We start from the raw sequence: 17,478 nt of genomic DNA, 5'->3' as shown, positions 1-17,478 counted from the left end.
CAGTGCCTTTATCAGTAAGTCAGATTTGGGGCATTTATTAGCAAAAGTTAGATTTAAGCATCATTTCTATAACGTTTGAAAGAAAGATATGTTTCGGTGGGGACTCTGCCAATCAGTGATCTTCCTGCTTGACTCTGCTATCAATTATTGCTGCAATTATTTGTCTACTTGGACATTTAAAATGTCATCAGAAAGAGATGATTACATATTCTAGAAAATGAGGCACTGTATAACCAGATGAACTGAATCCAGTTAAATGTAGTATGGTACCAACCTGTCCTTCAAAGGGGAATTCTTGAGCTACCACCGAAGCAGCAGCCTTCTGCCCAATTTTCAGGAAGCTGATCTTAACCTTGGGATGCAGCGTGCTGCCGGAGCTGGGTGATACTCAATTATGGGAAACTTTCCAAGTCTGAAAATGGAATTGCTCCTCACATACACGAGAAGTGCATTTTGGTTATCTCATTCAACTCATCTGCAAATCTATAAATAAGATGTCCCTCTATTTCTCTTTTTCCTGTGGATTTAAATGCCAAATCCTGAATTGTTGCGACGTTGTCACATGCCCCCTTTCCCACTCTCCATGCCTGGTGCCCGCCCAGGATCTAAGCAGTGGCAGTAGAAATTACAACTGTTTGGAAGCCAAGAAAAAGCTCCATTTCTCACTTTTCTCCAATTCCGGATATTCTTGTCCCTGTTCCATATCATCCTGCTCCCCACACACCTCCTCCACTGCACTCCCTCCTTCTGTGCATGGACAGGAAACAAATACAGCTCCCAATTTATTTTTCTTTGGAGGAAAAGAAACCACAACCTGGGTAAACAATACAAAAATGCCAACCAAACTAAAGCCTAGAGAGAATGGTCCCAAATGTTCTGAACGTGTAGAAATCCCCTCATAACCAGCCTGTCCCCACCCTGAGCAACAGGAGTGCTCCTGGTGAGTGGGGTTGTGAGACCTGAGAGTGACAGCCAACCCTTCAGCTGGGAAACGTGAGTCCCTTCATGTTCTTTTGACACGAAGCTTAGGATGGACTACAGGTTCAGGAGACATTCTATGTAGATGGATTTCATGAGTTCAAGAATGGTCTGTGTGGCTGGCTCCCTGTCCAGGCTTTTCCCAATTTACTTCCTACCACAACAAAAAATGTGTTGGGGGCCTGTCAGAAAATTAATCTAATCTGGGGCGGGGGGTGGGAAATCCCAGTACCTTTAAAACTACTAGAGCCCTGGGTTGTATGTGCTGGAGGATGTGGGAGAAAGATGTAGGGGGTGGAAGATAAAAAAAATGGGGTAAAAAAAATACCAGCCCATTAGCATGGAGAATAAACACTGTCTCAGCCACAATGATTCTTAGCCAGGAGTTGGGTGGGGACAACCCTGTCACCTTCGTCCCCTCTCCTCCCTTTAGCAGTTGTGCTCAAGGACCCTTGTCTTGCTTGGGTTTCTCTGCCAGGCCCTGCAGCTTGTGGCCTGGTGGCTTCAGTTCCAGTCTGGGATGGGCCAGGTCAGCTGACCACACTGCCCTACAGGGGAGCAGAAATTGTTTTGACCCTTGAAAGCAGGTTGTGTGCTTATGGTGGGCGAGGTGTGTAGTGTGTTAAAAACCACAGGGCAGAGGTGCGAAGGGCCCTTGGGAGACAGACAGGAAGCCCTGGGTTCCGACTGTTCTTACTTTTCCCAGGATCCCTGCCCCATTGTTTTCAGGGTGTCCCAAGCAGAGGTGGACTCTCTGCCAGGGTTGTCTCCTAAGCCCATATGGTTTTATATTCCAGGGCCCTTGCCAATGACTCTGCTGGGATGCCCCAGCCTCACAGAGCACAGCAGGACTTTGCATTCCTTCTCCTTGGGGCCTCCCCTGGGCTGTGCCGGCATCTGGTGCAACTTGGGTGATGAGGTGTGGGTGGCTCAGGTATTCTCCTGCATCTGAGGCAGCGAGACAGGTGAGATCACCCAGCCAGCCTTTCGTGTACCTGCCGTGGATAGCTTTCTAGCCTTGTTTTAAACCCTTTTTAGTGGAGCAAAATTAGGAGTTCTATATAGGATTTTTGAACTGAAGGACCTCACACTATTCTTCCTCTTGGGGCAGAAAGATGGGGTTGTAGTGGGGGGTAAGAATAGAGGAAGAAGCATGAGGGATTCTAAAAAAAATTTGAGAGAGGGAGAGGAAAGGGACCCAGACTAGGTAATCTGGGACTGATTCATCAGAAGACACAGGGAAATTTGACATCTAGTGTAACTCTTCTAACTGTGTAATTACACAGCATTTGGGCAGTGAATTATTAACAACCCGATCGTCCCTAACAACCACTGAGTAAATACACAATTACAGAGTGCCAGACTGGGCAGTGAACTGATGGGCCAGCAGCCACTTTCAAGGCGTTGTAATCACGTCTTGGGTCAAGGCTGATCTGGAGGTTCCTTGGTTAGTGAATCATTTACTGAAGAGACCTCAACGGCTTCAGGAAAGGAAGGTTCCCTGGTCATTGCTGGCTGCGTGGCCGCTCTTCCAGCTGGGTCGTTTAGAATAAGCAGCTCTCTAGTGGGAAGAAAAGTCCTCTGAGCAGCCCTCAATTTCTGAGTATTTACTGAAGCTCTTTGCCCAGAACGGTGCCAGGAGTTAAGAAGTGGACAGTACAGTCCTGGTTCTTAGAAGGCTTGGAGTTCAGCTGGGGGACTGGTGCTGGTGGATGCAAGGTGATCGCATGCAGCCCTGGACCCAAGAGAGACTTAGTGGAGAGTGGGAGACAGACCGTGGCATGTCCTTGCCATCCTAGCTATTGTCTAACCGGGGGGCCTTTGTGCCCCCAGCCCCCCCCCCCCCAGCTGCATTGCTCCCCAGGACCCTCAGCGGGGCCTCCTTCTGGGGAAGTCCGCAGCCTGCTCCACACTGGAGGAGCTGCCCCTGCATCTGCCAAGAGCCGCAGGCCATAAATGCAAAGTATGGTTTAACAAAAGCAGCTTTTGAGTAAGAAAGCTGAGTGGAGTTGTCCCAACCTGTCAACTTCAGATTTCTTTCCTCCTCTCCATAAATCAAAAAACGGTTGGTGGAAGGGAGGGACAGAAGCGTTTCATTTTCGGATTTTGTAAGAAAATAAAATAAAATCAAAAGAACTTGTCCCACGCTGATACCTTACATGCCAGGTTTGAGCCTGAGGCAAATTTTTGTGGCCATGTAATAAGCCTCTTTAAAATGGTGACAGACCCTTGACTTTTTGCCTTGAATTACACTGATAAAAGACATTTTATTGCATTAGAGCCGGGGCAGGAGTACAGGACGGTTCTTGCCTGGTCGGCCTCTTTGAAATGGTGTCAGCCCTGCTGTCCACACTCCCCACTGCCTGACAGGGTTGGAGCGGTGGCGCGGAGATCTGGGGCCAGTGACAGACGGGCCTTTCTACCCAGCAGTCGAAAGTTGAGGTTCTGGAAGCAAAAGGATTTCAGCCTGAGGGGCTTGTTAGGGAGAGTGCAGTGTCTCCGGTTCCTAGTAGATGTGAGAGCTCTTGACTGAAGAATCTCATTGAATCTTAGCGAGACTCAAAATGGAAAACGATCCTGGGGTCTCCTCTGTAGTGTGGGGTTCCTTTAGCCCCCTTGATGCCTGTGGAGATGGAAAAGGGGGGTTGTGGACCCTTTGTCCCCGTGAGCTGAGTTCACAGTGGACCTGTCCAGTACTCGGAAAGGAGCTGAGATGGGTGCGTTCTGGTTAGAGGAGCTTGAGGGGAGGGGTGTCTGATGACTTCAGGGGTTATCCCCATCGAATCAACAGAATTAGTAAACCCGAGAATAGCCAGCAGCCCCCATTCTGTGGCTGGATTGGGGCCTCTTGAATATTTACAGATTATACCTGTGGGCATTTCTTTTTTATTCAGGAAACTCTTTCCACGTTGGTCAGTAGTATACATGAAGGACTAGGAATGGGGTGAGAAGCCAGGAAAATAACTATGAAGCCAAGAAAATAGGCCTCAAATAAATAGGCTGTCTCAGCCTCGCCTTTGTTCTGTGGGACTTTGTCAGAGAGGTTAGGGCTGAGGCTGGAGCTGGGCTGCTGTGTGCCTGGGAGGGGGGAAGGTGTGGAGGGACTGAGGGGACGGTGGCAGAGCTGGGGGGGCTTGTGGGCAGGCAAAGGCCTGTTTCTGAAAGAAGCACTCGCTGCCTTGGGACAAGGCCTGGCCTCACATCACCAGAACCCTCCTTGATTCAATCTCACCTCGGGCGAGAGGGCAGCCTAGTTTTGTTCCTGAAGAAATGTCAGAGCCTGACCTGCTAGACCATTTTTTTAAAAGTGTGTAGAGCTTTGAAAGCCTTAAATTAGTTCTCATAATTTCTGAGTAGTTCTGTGTTAACCATAGGACATAATAGGTTTTCATTCTGGAAAATGGCCAGTTCTAGTTCTAAGAATCTCTTGGCCAAGCTTGTCACAGAGCATTAGGCCGGTAGAGTGTGCCTTCCCCACGCGCCCCCCGCCCCCCCCCCCCGTGCACACACACACACACACCACTTTATCATCCCAGGGAGCTTAGGATGAGACTAGTGCTGCCTGGGCAGCACACTCTGCCTTGGCCCACCCCAAGGGGACCCAAGGGGAGCAGTGGCGAGGGGCAGAGCTTGGTCCCCAGGAAGGTGGGCAGGACACTGAGTTCCAGCCCTGCCCTCGAGACCTCTGTAGGACGCTCCTGATCCCCATCATGGCTGGAGAGGTGAGGATAACACCTTACCTCAACCCACAGGATTGCTGTGGTGCCAGAATGTGAGGAAAAGGCTTTGGGAAGCAGCAGGTAAAGCCTCCCACAGAGCCCAGGACATACTTCCTCAGGAAGGGCCAGGCTTGGAGGCCTGACAGAGCCTTCCTGAGGCTGCCCAGACTCCTGGGCCCTTTGCTGTGGACGGGTTGCACAGACCGTTCATTCTGGGAAATGAGAGCAGGAAACTCCGCAGCTCACAGGGTGGCAGGGCCACCTGGGTCTGCTCCTGTCTTCCAACCACACCTTCCCCCGTCTGTAGTCACTCTGGCAGCACAGTGTCCCCACCTGGCCGACGGCCTCCCACAGTACCGAGAACACCTGAAAATATCAAGGGTCTTTTTATAAGTACTGAGCTTGGTTCTCTGAAGCTTATTCTGGTATTTTCTGGAGACTGATGAAAATGGTGAGACAGAGGCATTAACTATGTTTGTTGTGAGTGGATGCTGATAAAAAGGCTCGGGGTGCCCCTTCAGAGGAATCTGGGAGTTGCACGTTCTGTTGCCTTTGATAGACAAGTCCTCCACTGCCCTGGGTGGTGTTATCAGAGTTAAATGTTCGCTAAGCAAATGGTCAGTCTCATGGGTTCCATCCTGACAGCCCAAGTGCCTTCTCAGCCCCACAGTTGACAGGGCTCATTCCACAGGCATCTAGTAATGCTTAAATCAGGAGACGCTCACGTGGCTTTCAAAGCTTCCCAGGTGTCTAGGACTATGATTTTCCACCCTTCTCTTCATTTCTGAGGTAGGGTAGAGAGGTGTGTGTGGAGTCTTTGAACATTTGTGTGAGGCTGGACAATTCTAGTGAAAAACCCCATCCCGGCCAGCTTCTTTCATCCCTCACCTCTTCTTCTAACTGCAAAGGTGCTCCAAGTTGAGCCCCACCTGAAGGAAGCCCAATACACACAAAAATCTCACCAATGGAAACTGGTAAATTAGAGGGTGATTTTTCACATTGCAGAAAGATTGTTAACTTTTCAAAAGGTTTCGCCACAGGGTTTCTTTAAATAGTGAGCTCCCCCACTGAATTTAAAGTGTTTGTTTACAGATCATTAACTACTTGACAGAGAGGTTGGGGAGGGGGTGGTGGAGGAAGCTCTTAAAAGGTAAGCTGTTAGAAGCCCTGCCAATTGTCGATGAGCCTGGAAGGGTGATGAAACATCTCTGGAATCACGTCGGTTAGCCAGTGTGATTCACGTTACAGAAACCCATTTTACACATGACTTTCCAGGAACCCTTCCCGGTGATTGAGGGCAAGGACCACAGGACGATGGGACCTGGCTCCCTGGTTTGAGGTGGCTGGGTTAGAACTCTTGGCCTTAGAGTCCAGCATGTGCCTTCGTGAGCAGTGCGTGCCAGGCTCTGCCACTGGCCTTTGGGCATGAGCAGCAGCAGACACCTTTCCCCTTGACATTTAGCTTGAGTTTGTGGGAAGCTTCTTCCTGGTTCTCTCTGACCTTCAGCCTCTTTGGCTCAGGACCCACTTAAGTTTGTTTCCTCCTCAACATTCAGACGAGTGAGCTTTGCAGGACGGTGCCCGAAATCCACTACCAGGTTTCCACTCGGAATCTAAGAATGAACCTGGGGGCAGACCCCAGCCCACACAGGTCTGTAGGTCCCTCCTTACCTCTGCAAGTTCAGAAGGGGACACAGGCCCATCAGGGCCGGCTTCTGGAATGGCCCATAGTAGGTCTCTTAACTTCATCCAAGTCTCTTGCCCTCAATCTGGTCCCAAGGAGATTGTAACTGGTGTGGGGAACAGAAAAAAGAAGTCATTCACCTTAGCCCGTCTTCTCTTTTTAAAGATGAGAAAACTTAGGGCCAGAAAGGGGAAGAGATTTACTCAAGGTCACGAACAGCTGGTGAGTGGCAGAGTTGGGGCTGAAGAACTGGATTCCTGACTTTGCTTCAGCAGTCTCTCCAGAGGAATGAGTCCCTCACATCCTAAAGGAAGAGAAGAATCTGGAGAGTGAGGTGCAGTGGGACTCATGGGGGGATGCACTGGGCAAGGGCATCTTTACAAGTAGTTCCCCAATTCCCTCCCACCCCCCCAAATAACCTGAAAAATAACTCAGGTAGAGGCAAGCCTGTGCACACATGCGCACTTCATCATACACAAACAAAATCCTGAAATAAAGAGTCAGCAGCAGTAAGGTGACCACCCCCACCCCCAACCTCCCCTCCAGAGGAGAAGAGAAGAAAGAAGAGAGATTTTGGAGGGAAGGTCAAGTTGATGATTGAAGAGACAAAGCAGTATAGGAAAAACCTCCACGTTTCTTGCACAGTCATTTGTTGAAAATGTGTCAGCAAGTACAAGCCCATCTTAAACTTGCAATGATACATCTGAAATAGATTATTTAAGCCAGAGAGGCAGGATTGCAAAGAAGAGCATGGCTATCAACACTTGTTTGTCTGACTCAGAGGGATAAAACACAGTGAATTGCGCCTTTGGATACCACCCACCATTCATCAGGGGAAGAAAACCGAGGTGGGGGAAAACCAAGCAGGACAGATGAACTTTCGTAGAGTTTCACAGGAGTCCACATGGCTGTGTCCCTGATTTTAAGAAAAATGTGGTATTTGAAACTAGTAGCGTGCGAAAGCCGAAGATGTCACAGAAGTCCTCAGAGGGCCATGTAGATGGCCACGTCCTCTGTTGTCAACTGAATAAATCAATGCACAATATTTTGATTTAAATGTCACTGCCTGTTGGGCCTCACTTGCTTTGTGAGCACTTTGGGCTCTGCTTCTCTCTGGGCATCCATACCTGTGTTTTCCTTTGTCTAGAAAGTCCTTCCTCTTGGCTCTCCAGGTATGGTTCCTAAGTTACCACATCCCTAAATCTACTCTCCTCTCTTCCAAATGGAAGTAATTTTTCTTCCTTTGAATTTGCTCAGCAGTTTGTCTGTGCCTCTCTGGTGACACACTTTCTACATTGGAGTTTAGAGAGTTCTGTCCAGGCCTTATCTTCTCTGCTAGATGAAGGCTCCTATAGTTTGGGTTTGAGTTTCCCTGGTGCTAACCACAGAGGCTGGCCCACTGCTTGGGGCAGTATAGGCATTTGGTAAATAACTGTTGAATGTATGCATGAAAGAATGAATGAATGGAATGTATCCTGGGTACATATGTTTTGCATAGTAAAGTACACAGTTAAACAAAGAAAAAAAAAAACTGTCTTAAGACAATTTGTCTTTTTATGCAGCTGCCCTTCCAGTCTCTTCAATAAGTTCTACCATTCTAAGGCAAACGTGTAATGTGTAATAAAAATTTATCTAATTCACGATCAAGTGAAAATACTTTGGGCCCAGAGCCAAAGAATATTATTGGAGTGAACTTTTTTCAACACCCTAAATTTAACCAGCTGGAATTCTTTTTTAAGTAGCATCCTATTCAACCTTTTGAAATGAAGTATTTGCCTTTTAGTGGGAAATCTGCATTTCAACACAAAGATGGAACACAATGTCTCTGGCTTAGTTATTCTTCAGAAAAGCAAGCTCTTTTTTTTTTTTTTTGAATTATATGCTTTGCTTATGTTAAAGACACAGATTGCAGAGAATTTTGTTTAGGCTTGACAGATTGGTGGCGTGCATTTTTTGCATTTTTATAGATAAAGGGGCATGAAAGATGTTGTCTCTCCATCCCCCCTCATAGAGTGAATACGTAGGGTGAGAACTCTTGAGGTGAGGTTAGTAACGTGGTGTTCAGATAATGAAGGCCCCGAGAGGACAGAATTGGCCAAAAGAGAAAACGAGCGGTTGATGAAATTAAAGTCACCCGTGAAGTGAGTATCAGGGAGTGTAAGAGCCACGGCCAAGTTTCAGTGCAGACATTCTGTAGTGTGGTATCTCTAGAATTCTTTCTCGCTTTCATTTGTGCGGGACGCGCTTTTCAAAGAGCACCACGATTTGGTAAAACCTTAGCTAGTAACAAGCAGTGATGATGGAAGAAGTGCTCGTGGGAATGTTCATGTGTAGGACAAAAGGGAATGTGATTTTGATAACATTGGAAGGTTGATTGAGAAGTCTGTTAGCAATGATGAAGCTGGCACATGCTCAGTTTAGACTGATGGGACTCTCATAGCTCGCGTGTGCTCTCCAAGACTCTGCTGAGTCACAATCTGAGAAAGGAGAGCTGGCATCTATTGTAAACTCAGGGTCAAGAGCTAGAAAGATGTTCAGTGGATTTGCTTTTAGTTAAGCCTCTAGCTCAGACTAGTTGCACTGTTGTTATTTTTGTGGCCTGGATCCAATCATATTGCTAGAACTGGAATTGGTTCCTTCAGGGAACTTGACAAACTTTCAGGATGCATTTTAAGTGCAGTCTAGAACTTAGTTACTGTCTGGTTGGGGAGAAGACTTGAGAATCTTGGAGCTGGAAGGGGTAATGTTCTTTTAATTTGGCCTGTCTCCAATGTAGAGATCCCTCTCTATCATGGTGGGTTGTCTTCCTTCTCTTCTTGAAGGTCCGGGGTGGAAAGGAGGTCGCAGCTTCAGAAGGTGGCCATTCTTCTTGGGGACAGCTTGACTTCTTTTGTGCCCTGTCTCATTGTAAAAACAGGGAAGTTATTTATAAGTTTAAGAAAAAAATGTGTGTATATACACATACATTTTAGTGAAGAGCAATCCTCTGGACGTGTCTGTACTCCTAGAGAGGCCTGGGGCTTTAACACCTGGTGGAAGCTGGGCACCCAGGGCAGTTGTTAGTGTGTTGGAAATGATGCCTTATGCTTCGCTGTTTGGGCACATTTGTAGGTGAGCAGTATCACTCGGTGATTAGTAGACAGTCATGTAGATGTATTACACACCCAGTGATTAATTTCAGAGATGAATAGTGTGCCAATAGTAAAGGGATCTTTGAGATGATCTCGAGGAAACCTGAAACTTGATTGAGTAACCATAAATTCCAGGGACATTCAACGGGGCTTATAGAGCTCTGCATAAAAAGCCGGTACTCAATCTGTATAGAGTTGTAGAGGGACCAAAGTGTAACATTAAATCAAAATCCCACCTAATTTGTTGCATATTTTTAATGAGACCTGAAAAAAAATTCACTATGTTTTATTCAGCTATAGGAAACACTGCAGCCTAACAATGCATAAGGCATTTCTGTGGCCCAAGTGGATATGCCGGGTCTGAAGAGACCTTTATGATACAGAACAGGTTAAAACACCTTTCACCAGAGGAGTCAAGGCATTTAAAAGGTTGATTCAGAAGAGAGCCATGCCACGTCTGAGAGCCCAGGCAGGGAAACAGGGTTCCAGTTCTTGCTCCATCTGTGCAGGAGCCACAGCTCCAACATTTCAGCTTTTACGGAAGTGGTGGGGACACCACCTGCCTGGTGTGAGCTGGTTGGGATGTTGTCTTATGCAAAGAGTGTTCCCTGCTTGATAGAGAGAGCCAGGGCCTCTTCCCTGTGCTGGTCAAGCAGGGAGGTGATTCCCAGCCAGAAGGGACAGAGCCTCCCAGTCCATGGGTCTCTGCCAGGGGAACATCAGAACTTCCAGCTCCCATGCTTCTGTGTACCCGGAGATGGTGCCTGTTAAACTGGGTTGTGCATCTGATCACCTGGAGGGCTTGCTAAACAGAGTGCTGCCCCTGACCCTGCACCCTGTTTCTGACTCAGTAGGCCTGAGGTGGGGCCTGAGAATGTGCACTTCCAACAAGTTCCAGGCGATGCTGATGCTGGGCGAGGCTCTGCGCTTTGAGAACCTCTGCCCTAAGAGTATGACCAAGGAAACACAGAGAGCATAGCTGGACCACCCACTTCCTAGCCGGCTGCCTGAGCCCCCCTCTGCCTGGGCAGAATGACAGTGTAGGTGGGAGAAGAGCCTTCAGTCAGGGGTGGCCTGGGAAGGCAGAGCTGCACTTTGAGGGTGATGCTTAGAAGTATTAATTGTGAGACTTTGCCTAAACTGTGATGAGATAATTGAAAGCATCATAGCAAGAAGTTAAATGCTAGGGAGGCTGCTAACAGTTTAGCATTTCCAGTTCCTGTGGGAATGTCGATTCCCCTTACCAAGGAGAGTGCGGTGGTCGTGCTGTGCAGTGGGGAGGCGGCAGTCAGCCGGGCTTCCCCGCTGCCTGTGCTTGGACACTTCCTGGAGGAAGAGAAACTCGAGTACGAGTCTGTCTGACAAAGACAATGTCAGTGGCTCGTTAGGCTGATAGGAGTGGCTTGTTTCTCTTCAGCTGACTAACTCTACAGGGGAAGCAGAGGTAGAGGGTGAAAGCAGTGGGGGTGAGCCAGGAGTCTCAGGAAGCAGATCAGGTGTTATTGTCCAATTCTGAAACCAAGTCAGTTCACTGGGACCTTTTGAAAGTCCCACTCAACACCTTTGGGCTTCATTCTTGCCCAAGATGTTACAAGAGTTTGTTTCTCCTAATGGGTCAGGAGAAGGAGAGCCCTCCTCCCTGGCCCTTGTTAGTCAGCGAAGACCAGGGCAGGAATGGCAGAGGGGAAGGAGATAGATGGACATCCCAGGAAAGAGCACTGGATGGGGAGTCAGGAGGCTAATTCTCATCTTTGCTTTGTGGCACCAGTATAGCCATGGGCCAGTCACTTAATTTCTCAGGGTCTTAGTTTCCCCACCTGTAACATGAAGGCATGGATTTGATGATCTTTCAGGCTTTTTACAACTCAGAAAACCCACACCACACCAAACCAAACCAAACCAAATCATGGTGCCAGGTACTCAGCACTGTCCGTGATGAGCCCTCATGGTGCTGTGGAGAACTGGGTAGCTGGCCCTGAAGCTCAGTGTGCTCAGGGCCACCAGGCTTGTGGGCAGGTTTGCCAACCAGAGAGACGTGCAAGTGGTCAGGCCTGGATTAGGTTAATAGTTCTCCCATTTCTTGCTAGAGGCCTTTTGACTCACCTCAAGGTCTCTTCCCAGAGTGAGTGGCAGAGAATTTGAAATCAGACTCTCCTGAATGTCCCTACAAGGTCCAAGTACCTTGCTGCTTTCATGCTGGGGTCACAGAGGTACCTCAGTTGTGTGAGTCACCTTAGAAAAGGGTTTTAGTTTTGGAGACAAACATTAAATAGCTGAGTAAAGAACAAGTGGAAAAATGAATTTGCAGATTTCTCATTGAAAAACACTATGACAAAATCTGTACTTAATTTTACCCTATACTCTCAATTCATTCAACACAAACAGTCAGTGGAGACATAGTTATTTTTTTGAGTCCAGTCTTCCTACTTTTGCTGGCTCATTTTGCGGCACTTATTTTGTCCGGGGTTGGAGGGGAAGACATGCCTCTATAGATGGTCGTGGGCTGGGTGGAGCCTCCACAGCAGGCTCCTGTCGCAGCCCTGGTGACAAGACTTCTGCCATCGCATCCGGGGAGGAGCTTCCATGAGCCCCATGCCATGGTAGCCACCAGGTCCCCATGAAAGGAGACCTTGTGCCTCCTGCCCGGGCTGTTCTCGGTGATGTGGCCTGTGTGAGGAGAACAGGATGTATTTTATACTTGAGACCCGCTGTCCTGGAGTCCAACAACACTCCTAAGTGCTTTTAATATTAAGCTAATGGAGAACACACTCTGTTTACTCACCATCAAAGTCTGTTTTTCTTCTCTCCTGCCTCCCCCAACCATCACAAACTCCAAACCTCTAGAACACACTGAGCGCCTCCTGCTCCATTTGTCCTCTGTTCTGTCTCAAGGCTGACCTCTGCATGCCTGGTTAGCTCAAGGTGGACTTAGAAAAGCTGGGAACTCACCACATCAACCATATAATCCCCAGGTTGCACAAACCAAATATTTCCTTTCTCACAAAAATTTCAGTGCTAGAAATGCTTGATTTACTGCTAGATTTATGTTTTATTGGTGGGAGAAGTCATTTTTCCTCACCAGAGTGCAACAAGGTACAATAGAACGGAGAAGGTCAGCCGCTTTTTCTAGGTTCCTCTATGTCGGAAAATTGGTTCTCTCCTCCCATCATTTAATGGGAGGATTCCTCACCCTCATGGTGAGAATTGCCCAAAGTTATTTTAACTTCACGAGTCTAATCTCTGTTCTCCACTGCTTTGTGCTTATATGGGGCACTCCGCTGATAGAGGAGCCTGGAGTGCCGCTCAACTTAGGCCTGAAATGCCTACGGTTTCCCTGTCATTGAAGGTGCTTCATAACTACAGCCCAGACAGAGGGGGCATTGGGACATGGAAGGGAGAGTGGGAATCTGTTCCAAGAAGGAATGATTTATGAACCCACTCATTTCCTATTAGTATGTTGTTTTTGCTTGGGCTTGTCTTGAAAGTGAAGTAAATGTATGTATGTAAACCAGCCTTGCAGATAAATCCCCCATTTTACCAGCCTATGATAATATTACCATAATATTACCAATTTCCCCTTGCTATTTTCACATCTTACTACAAAACAATCATCAAGCAGTAACCAACAAGCAAATGAGTGAAAGAACCACCCCCAATACCTACAAAAGCCCCCCAAATAAAAGAACAGAACTTTTCCCTTTTGTCAAAAAGACCAAAATTAACAATAAAACAAAACCATGGGAAATAAGTCATCACTGTTCTTTGGATACAGGTGTTGGGCCTGCTAACTATCTGCAAGGCTGTTGTAATGATGTTAATTTATTTGAATGGAATTGAAATGTGATATCCTGTGGTTTACGGTACACATTGTTTTTAGCTTCAGTGCTTGATTTTGGGTTTCTTTCACAGATAAACTTCTGCACTGGAGGGGCCTCTCCTCCCCTCGTTCTGCACATGGAGCTCTAATCCCCACGCCCGGGATGAGTGCAGAATATGCCCCGCAGGGTATTTGTAAGTTGAGCATTATTTCTTCTACAAATGTACATGTGTATAGAAATGAGAGTTTCTGGAAATTACCCTTACTTTTTAAATACTGAAAGGAGTTACTTCCAAAATAGACTGGCATTCGCATATGTATTATTCCATTACTCACTTGGCACCCAGTCCGCCATTCCACTCAGCTTCTCCCTCCCCTTTTTTCTTTCCTTCCATACTGAGGGCACGAGGGAGCACAGAGCAGCTTGTCCCTGTGGGGCTCCTCCCCAGGGTCTTGCCTGGTCTATGGCTGGTGACTGCATATGTCTGCAAATGGTCAGAGTCCATTTTATTGCTGGACAGTCACTCCCATGGCCTCATTTAAGACTTCGAATTATTCCAGGGCATCCATTTTTAGCAGAGGCCGGAACCAAAGGGAGTCAGTTTAGAGTTACTCCAAAGTTATTTTCATGCATGTTATATATGCATTTACATGTGTATTTAAAATGGTGTATTTTTATATATATATATGTGGTGCATTATATATGTGCATACATATGTAATTTCTACTTGTTTTTCTCCTAGTTTTAGGGAAAATTCACAGCACTGTGGCTAAAATTCAGAGATACAACCACCACCACTACCACCATCACCACAACCACCACTACCATGACCACTATCACCACCATCACTGTCACCACCACACCACCACCATCACCCCTACCACCGTCACTCACCACCACCACCACCGTCACTGTCACCACCATCACAACTATCACTGTCACCACCACACCACCACCACCATAACCACTGCTACCATCACTCTCACCACCACACCACAACCACCACCACCACCACCGCCATCACTGTCACCACCATCACCACAAACCATCACTGTCACCACCACCACCACAACCACTGCTACCACCATTTCCACCACTACCACACTATCACCACCATCATGACCACAACCATCACGACCACAACCATCACCACCACCATCACCAGCACCACCATCACTACCTCAACCACTACTTGTTCAAGCTAAATTTTATAGTGGAGACCTTTTTATGAAATTTAGATTTGTATCTTTATAAAAATGTTTTTGGAAGATATTGTTTCCAGGGGTCACACAGCTTGCTTCTCTATGTGGGAATAAATGGTGTGAGTCATGCAGGGCTAAAAAGGTGGATGGGGGGGCCGTTCTACCTCAAACATATGAAAAAGCAGGTTCAAGAAAAAAACAAGTGTGACATCTAGTTTTTGTTTAAGGAATGTATTTTTGTTTTGAAAGTAAATGAAAAATGACCTGTTGTGGAAAGAAAAAAAGAAAAGGAAAGTGTCATAGGAGAGAATACCGAAGAGCAAGATGCAGGAGTCGAGGCTACAAAAGGGGCCTGGATTTTAGACGGGAGGCAATCTGACCAGTGAACGGGGTCTGCAGGGCAGGAGTGCACCTGAGACCAGATTCACAGCCAGTTGTTTATTTTTGTTAACTCTCAGGTAATCTTAGGAAACAAAGAATTACTGAGTGACTTTCATGAGCCCTTGGGTCCTGAGGGCTGGATGGTGTAGGGGCTAAAGTCACCTCCTCCGGCTGTCCCCATCCCCCGCCCCATCCCCTCCACACCAAGCTGGGCCTAAGCCTGCTTAGGTCACAGATTGCAGATTTAGGGGGTTGGACTCATGGTTTCGAGTCCCTATAGGCTGACTAAGTCCTGGGTGGGGAGAGTGCTTCTTGTTTGGCTGGGGGTGCCTGGGTCCCCACACTTGGCTGTGGGAGTAGAGCCACCCTTGGAGGGAAGAGGAAGGTGGGGAAGTAGGGCAGTAGAGACGAGGGTAGAGCTGAGTAGCCAAGGGCTGCTGGCCTGGGGATCAGTTTAGTTCTCTCTCTTCCACTGATCCTCCTGGGGGCAGGGGGTTTGATCTGAGGGGTGGGAAAGTAGGAGCTTCATGTGGAACCCCTGTGTTCCCTGCAAAGGGAGAGCGCCCAGTTTGCTGGAGCCCATGCTGGCAGGACCAGTTTAGGAATGACCAGAACAAGGTATGTGGAAATGGATTGTGGGGCTCCGGAAAGCTCTAGAGCCAAGCTGATCCCCACCCCACTCAGCGGCCTTCACCAGGATTTCAGACCACTTAGCACTTCTCTTGAGGCCTCCCTTCTGGTGGGCACAGTCATGGTTCTTAAAACAGCCCCTCCGGCCTTCCTTTAACCTGGCTTCCCCTTGGCCTGCAGTAGGACCCAGATTCTGGATTCTAGACTCCAGCTTTCCCTTGGGTGCCCTTCTGGGTGTGTAATGTGGTTAGTCATCGTGCTAGGTAACCGGTCAAGCCTGGTAGTAATGGAAACTCACATTCATGTTGGACCTGATAGTTCACAGAGGGCTTTTATATTTGCCTGTCATTTGAGCCTCACGATTCTTTAAGGTACTGTTTTTATGCTCGTTTTACAGATAGGAAACCTAAGGCTCAGAGAAATTAAATGACTGTCCCAGAGCCACAAACTAGTGAATAATAGTGCCCAGGGTCCAGCATCAGATCTCCTTGTTCTTTTAAATCCTGAGGCTTTGATCATGTGACTTTTTAATCTCCTGACAAACTAGAAATGGGATCATTCCTTCCTATATGATAAAGTGAAATAAAATAAAAGCCAGTAGGTAAGCTAATAGTTCATTTGAACCATTTTGATGCCTTGATTTCCTGTGTTTGGGGCCAGGTCTCAGCTTATTGCTCTAAATCAAAACAAGCCCTGTGATTGCCCAATGAGGCTCTCAAATTGAGAAGTTGATTTTCATCAGAGTAAATGAAGAATATTATTATATTTTACAAGTCAATAAATCAATGTAGCCCTAATTTTGCCATGCAGGAAATCAATTCTGGTCTTTCTAAACCATCAAAGATGTTATGAACAAAGTAATTTCACAAATTATGGCAAGCAACACATTTATTGATGACTGCAGTTTAGGAATTTAGAATCTGTGAGCACTGTAATATAATATGGTACACTGGCATGAGCTGAGTGAATACAGATTATATGGGGAAACTGTAATGCATCATTTGCTATTAGTGGACTGGTAATAATTACCAGTTTCAAAGCAGCTCTTTCCATGTAATCTTTAGTCTCAATCGTAACAGCCCTTCTCATTGACATTATGATTACACTGGCTGCCCTCATGGTCTAGGATATCTAGTTGATGGGAATACTAAAACGTGATAGTGAAAACTGTATGTTGTGTGCTCATTAGAAGATGAAATGCCATTTTCTCTGACCTGATGTATGGGGAAGAGAGAGGAGGGTAACAGCACAGTGCTAACATACTGTAGCGTGATTATGTGGGCTCCGAAAACAAAGTTTTAGGGAGCTCAGGGCAGCAAAATAAAATGGACTTTTCTCAGCTGAGCCAAGGGTACAGGCGAGGTCCCTGAGGGAGCGCTCTGCGGATCTCAGCAGGTACCAGTGGAGGGGCCGTGTTCACGGCGATGCGTCCCGTGCTGGGTTTCAACAGGATAGTATAAGGAGAAATGTGATTTTAAGGCATTTGGGGTGATGAAAGCGTTAAGGACTTGTTTCAGCTGCAAATCTCCTTTTTCACTTACCCAGTTCAGATTGTCAGGCTAAATGTATGATAATAACTCAGAGTCCTAGAGAGGCAAAGGAGAAAGCCACGGAGGGTCATCGTAGTTGGAACCAGATAGTTTTTTTCCTGCCTATTTATATTTAGGACCCAAGTAAAAAAAAATTATGAAAATACTCTCAATGATGCTTTCTATTTCCTTTGGAAGAGAGGAGGCAAACAAAAATAGGCAGATAATGTGATACTAATGTCAGCATTTTCTTTCAAAATCTTTCTGCCTCCCCCCCACCCCCCACCCCTGCCTCCACATTAGGCAAATGTTTAAAACCTAATTTTGGTATCTTATCATCTAATCTTGTTAAAGAGATTTACCCAGGAGTGGGATATATTGAGTGAGATTATAAATGCACTGTAAA

The 17,478-nt window shown here is 46.9% G+C and overlaps 1 protein-coding gene across 24 annotated transcripts in view; it reads left to right on the top strand.

The window, feature by feature from the left end:
- BCL11A (BCL11 transcription factor A) overlaps positions 1 to 17,478 on the top strand; it is a 97,256-nt gene that overhangs the window by 67,902 nt on the left and 11,876 nt on the right. For 15 of the 24 annotated variants that reach the window (XM_053923720.1, XM_024552767.4, XM_045189410.2 and 12 more), the window contains one exon: positions 13,422 to 13,523. The exons of the other annotated variants lie outside the window; for them this stretch is intronic. In XM_053923720.1, the coding sequence (XP_053779695.1) occupies positions 13,422 to 13,523 (102 nt within the window). The remainder of the gene's footprint in view (positions 1 to 13,421; positions 13,524 to 17,478) is intronic. 24 annotated transcript variants of the gene reach the window in all.

The sequence above is a fragment of the Desmodus rotundus genome, chromosome 5 (assembly GCF_022682495.2).
Source record: "Desmodus rotundus isolate HL8 chromosome 5, HLdesRot8A.1, whole genome shotgun sequence".
Taxonomy (NCBI): domain Eukaryota; kingdom Metazoa; phylum Chordata; class Mammalia; order Chiroptera; family Phyllostomidae; genus Desmodus; species Desmodus rotundus.
The sequence above is the reverse complement of the archived record's forward strand: the minus strand, read 5'-3'. Positions and strand labels throughout refer to the sequence as shown.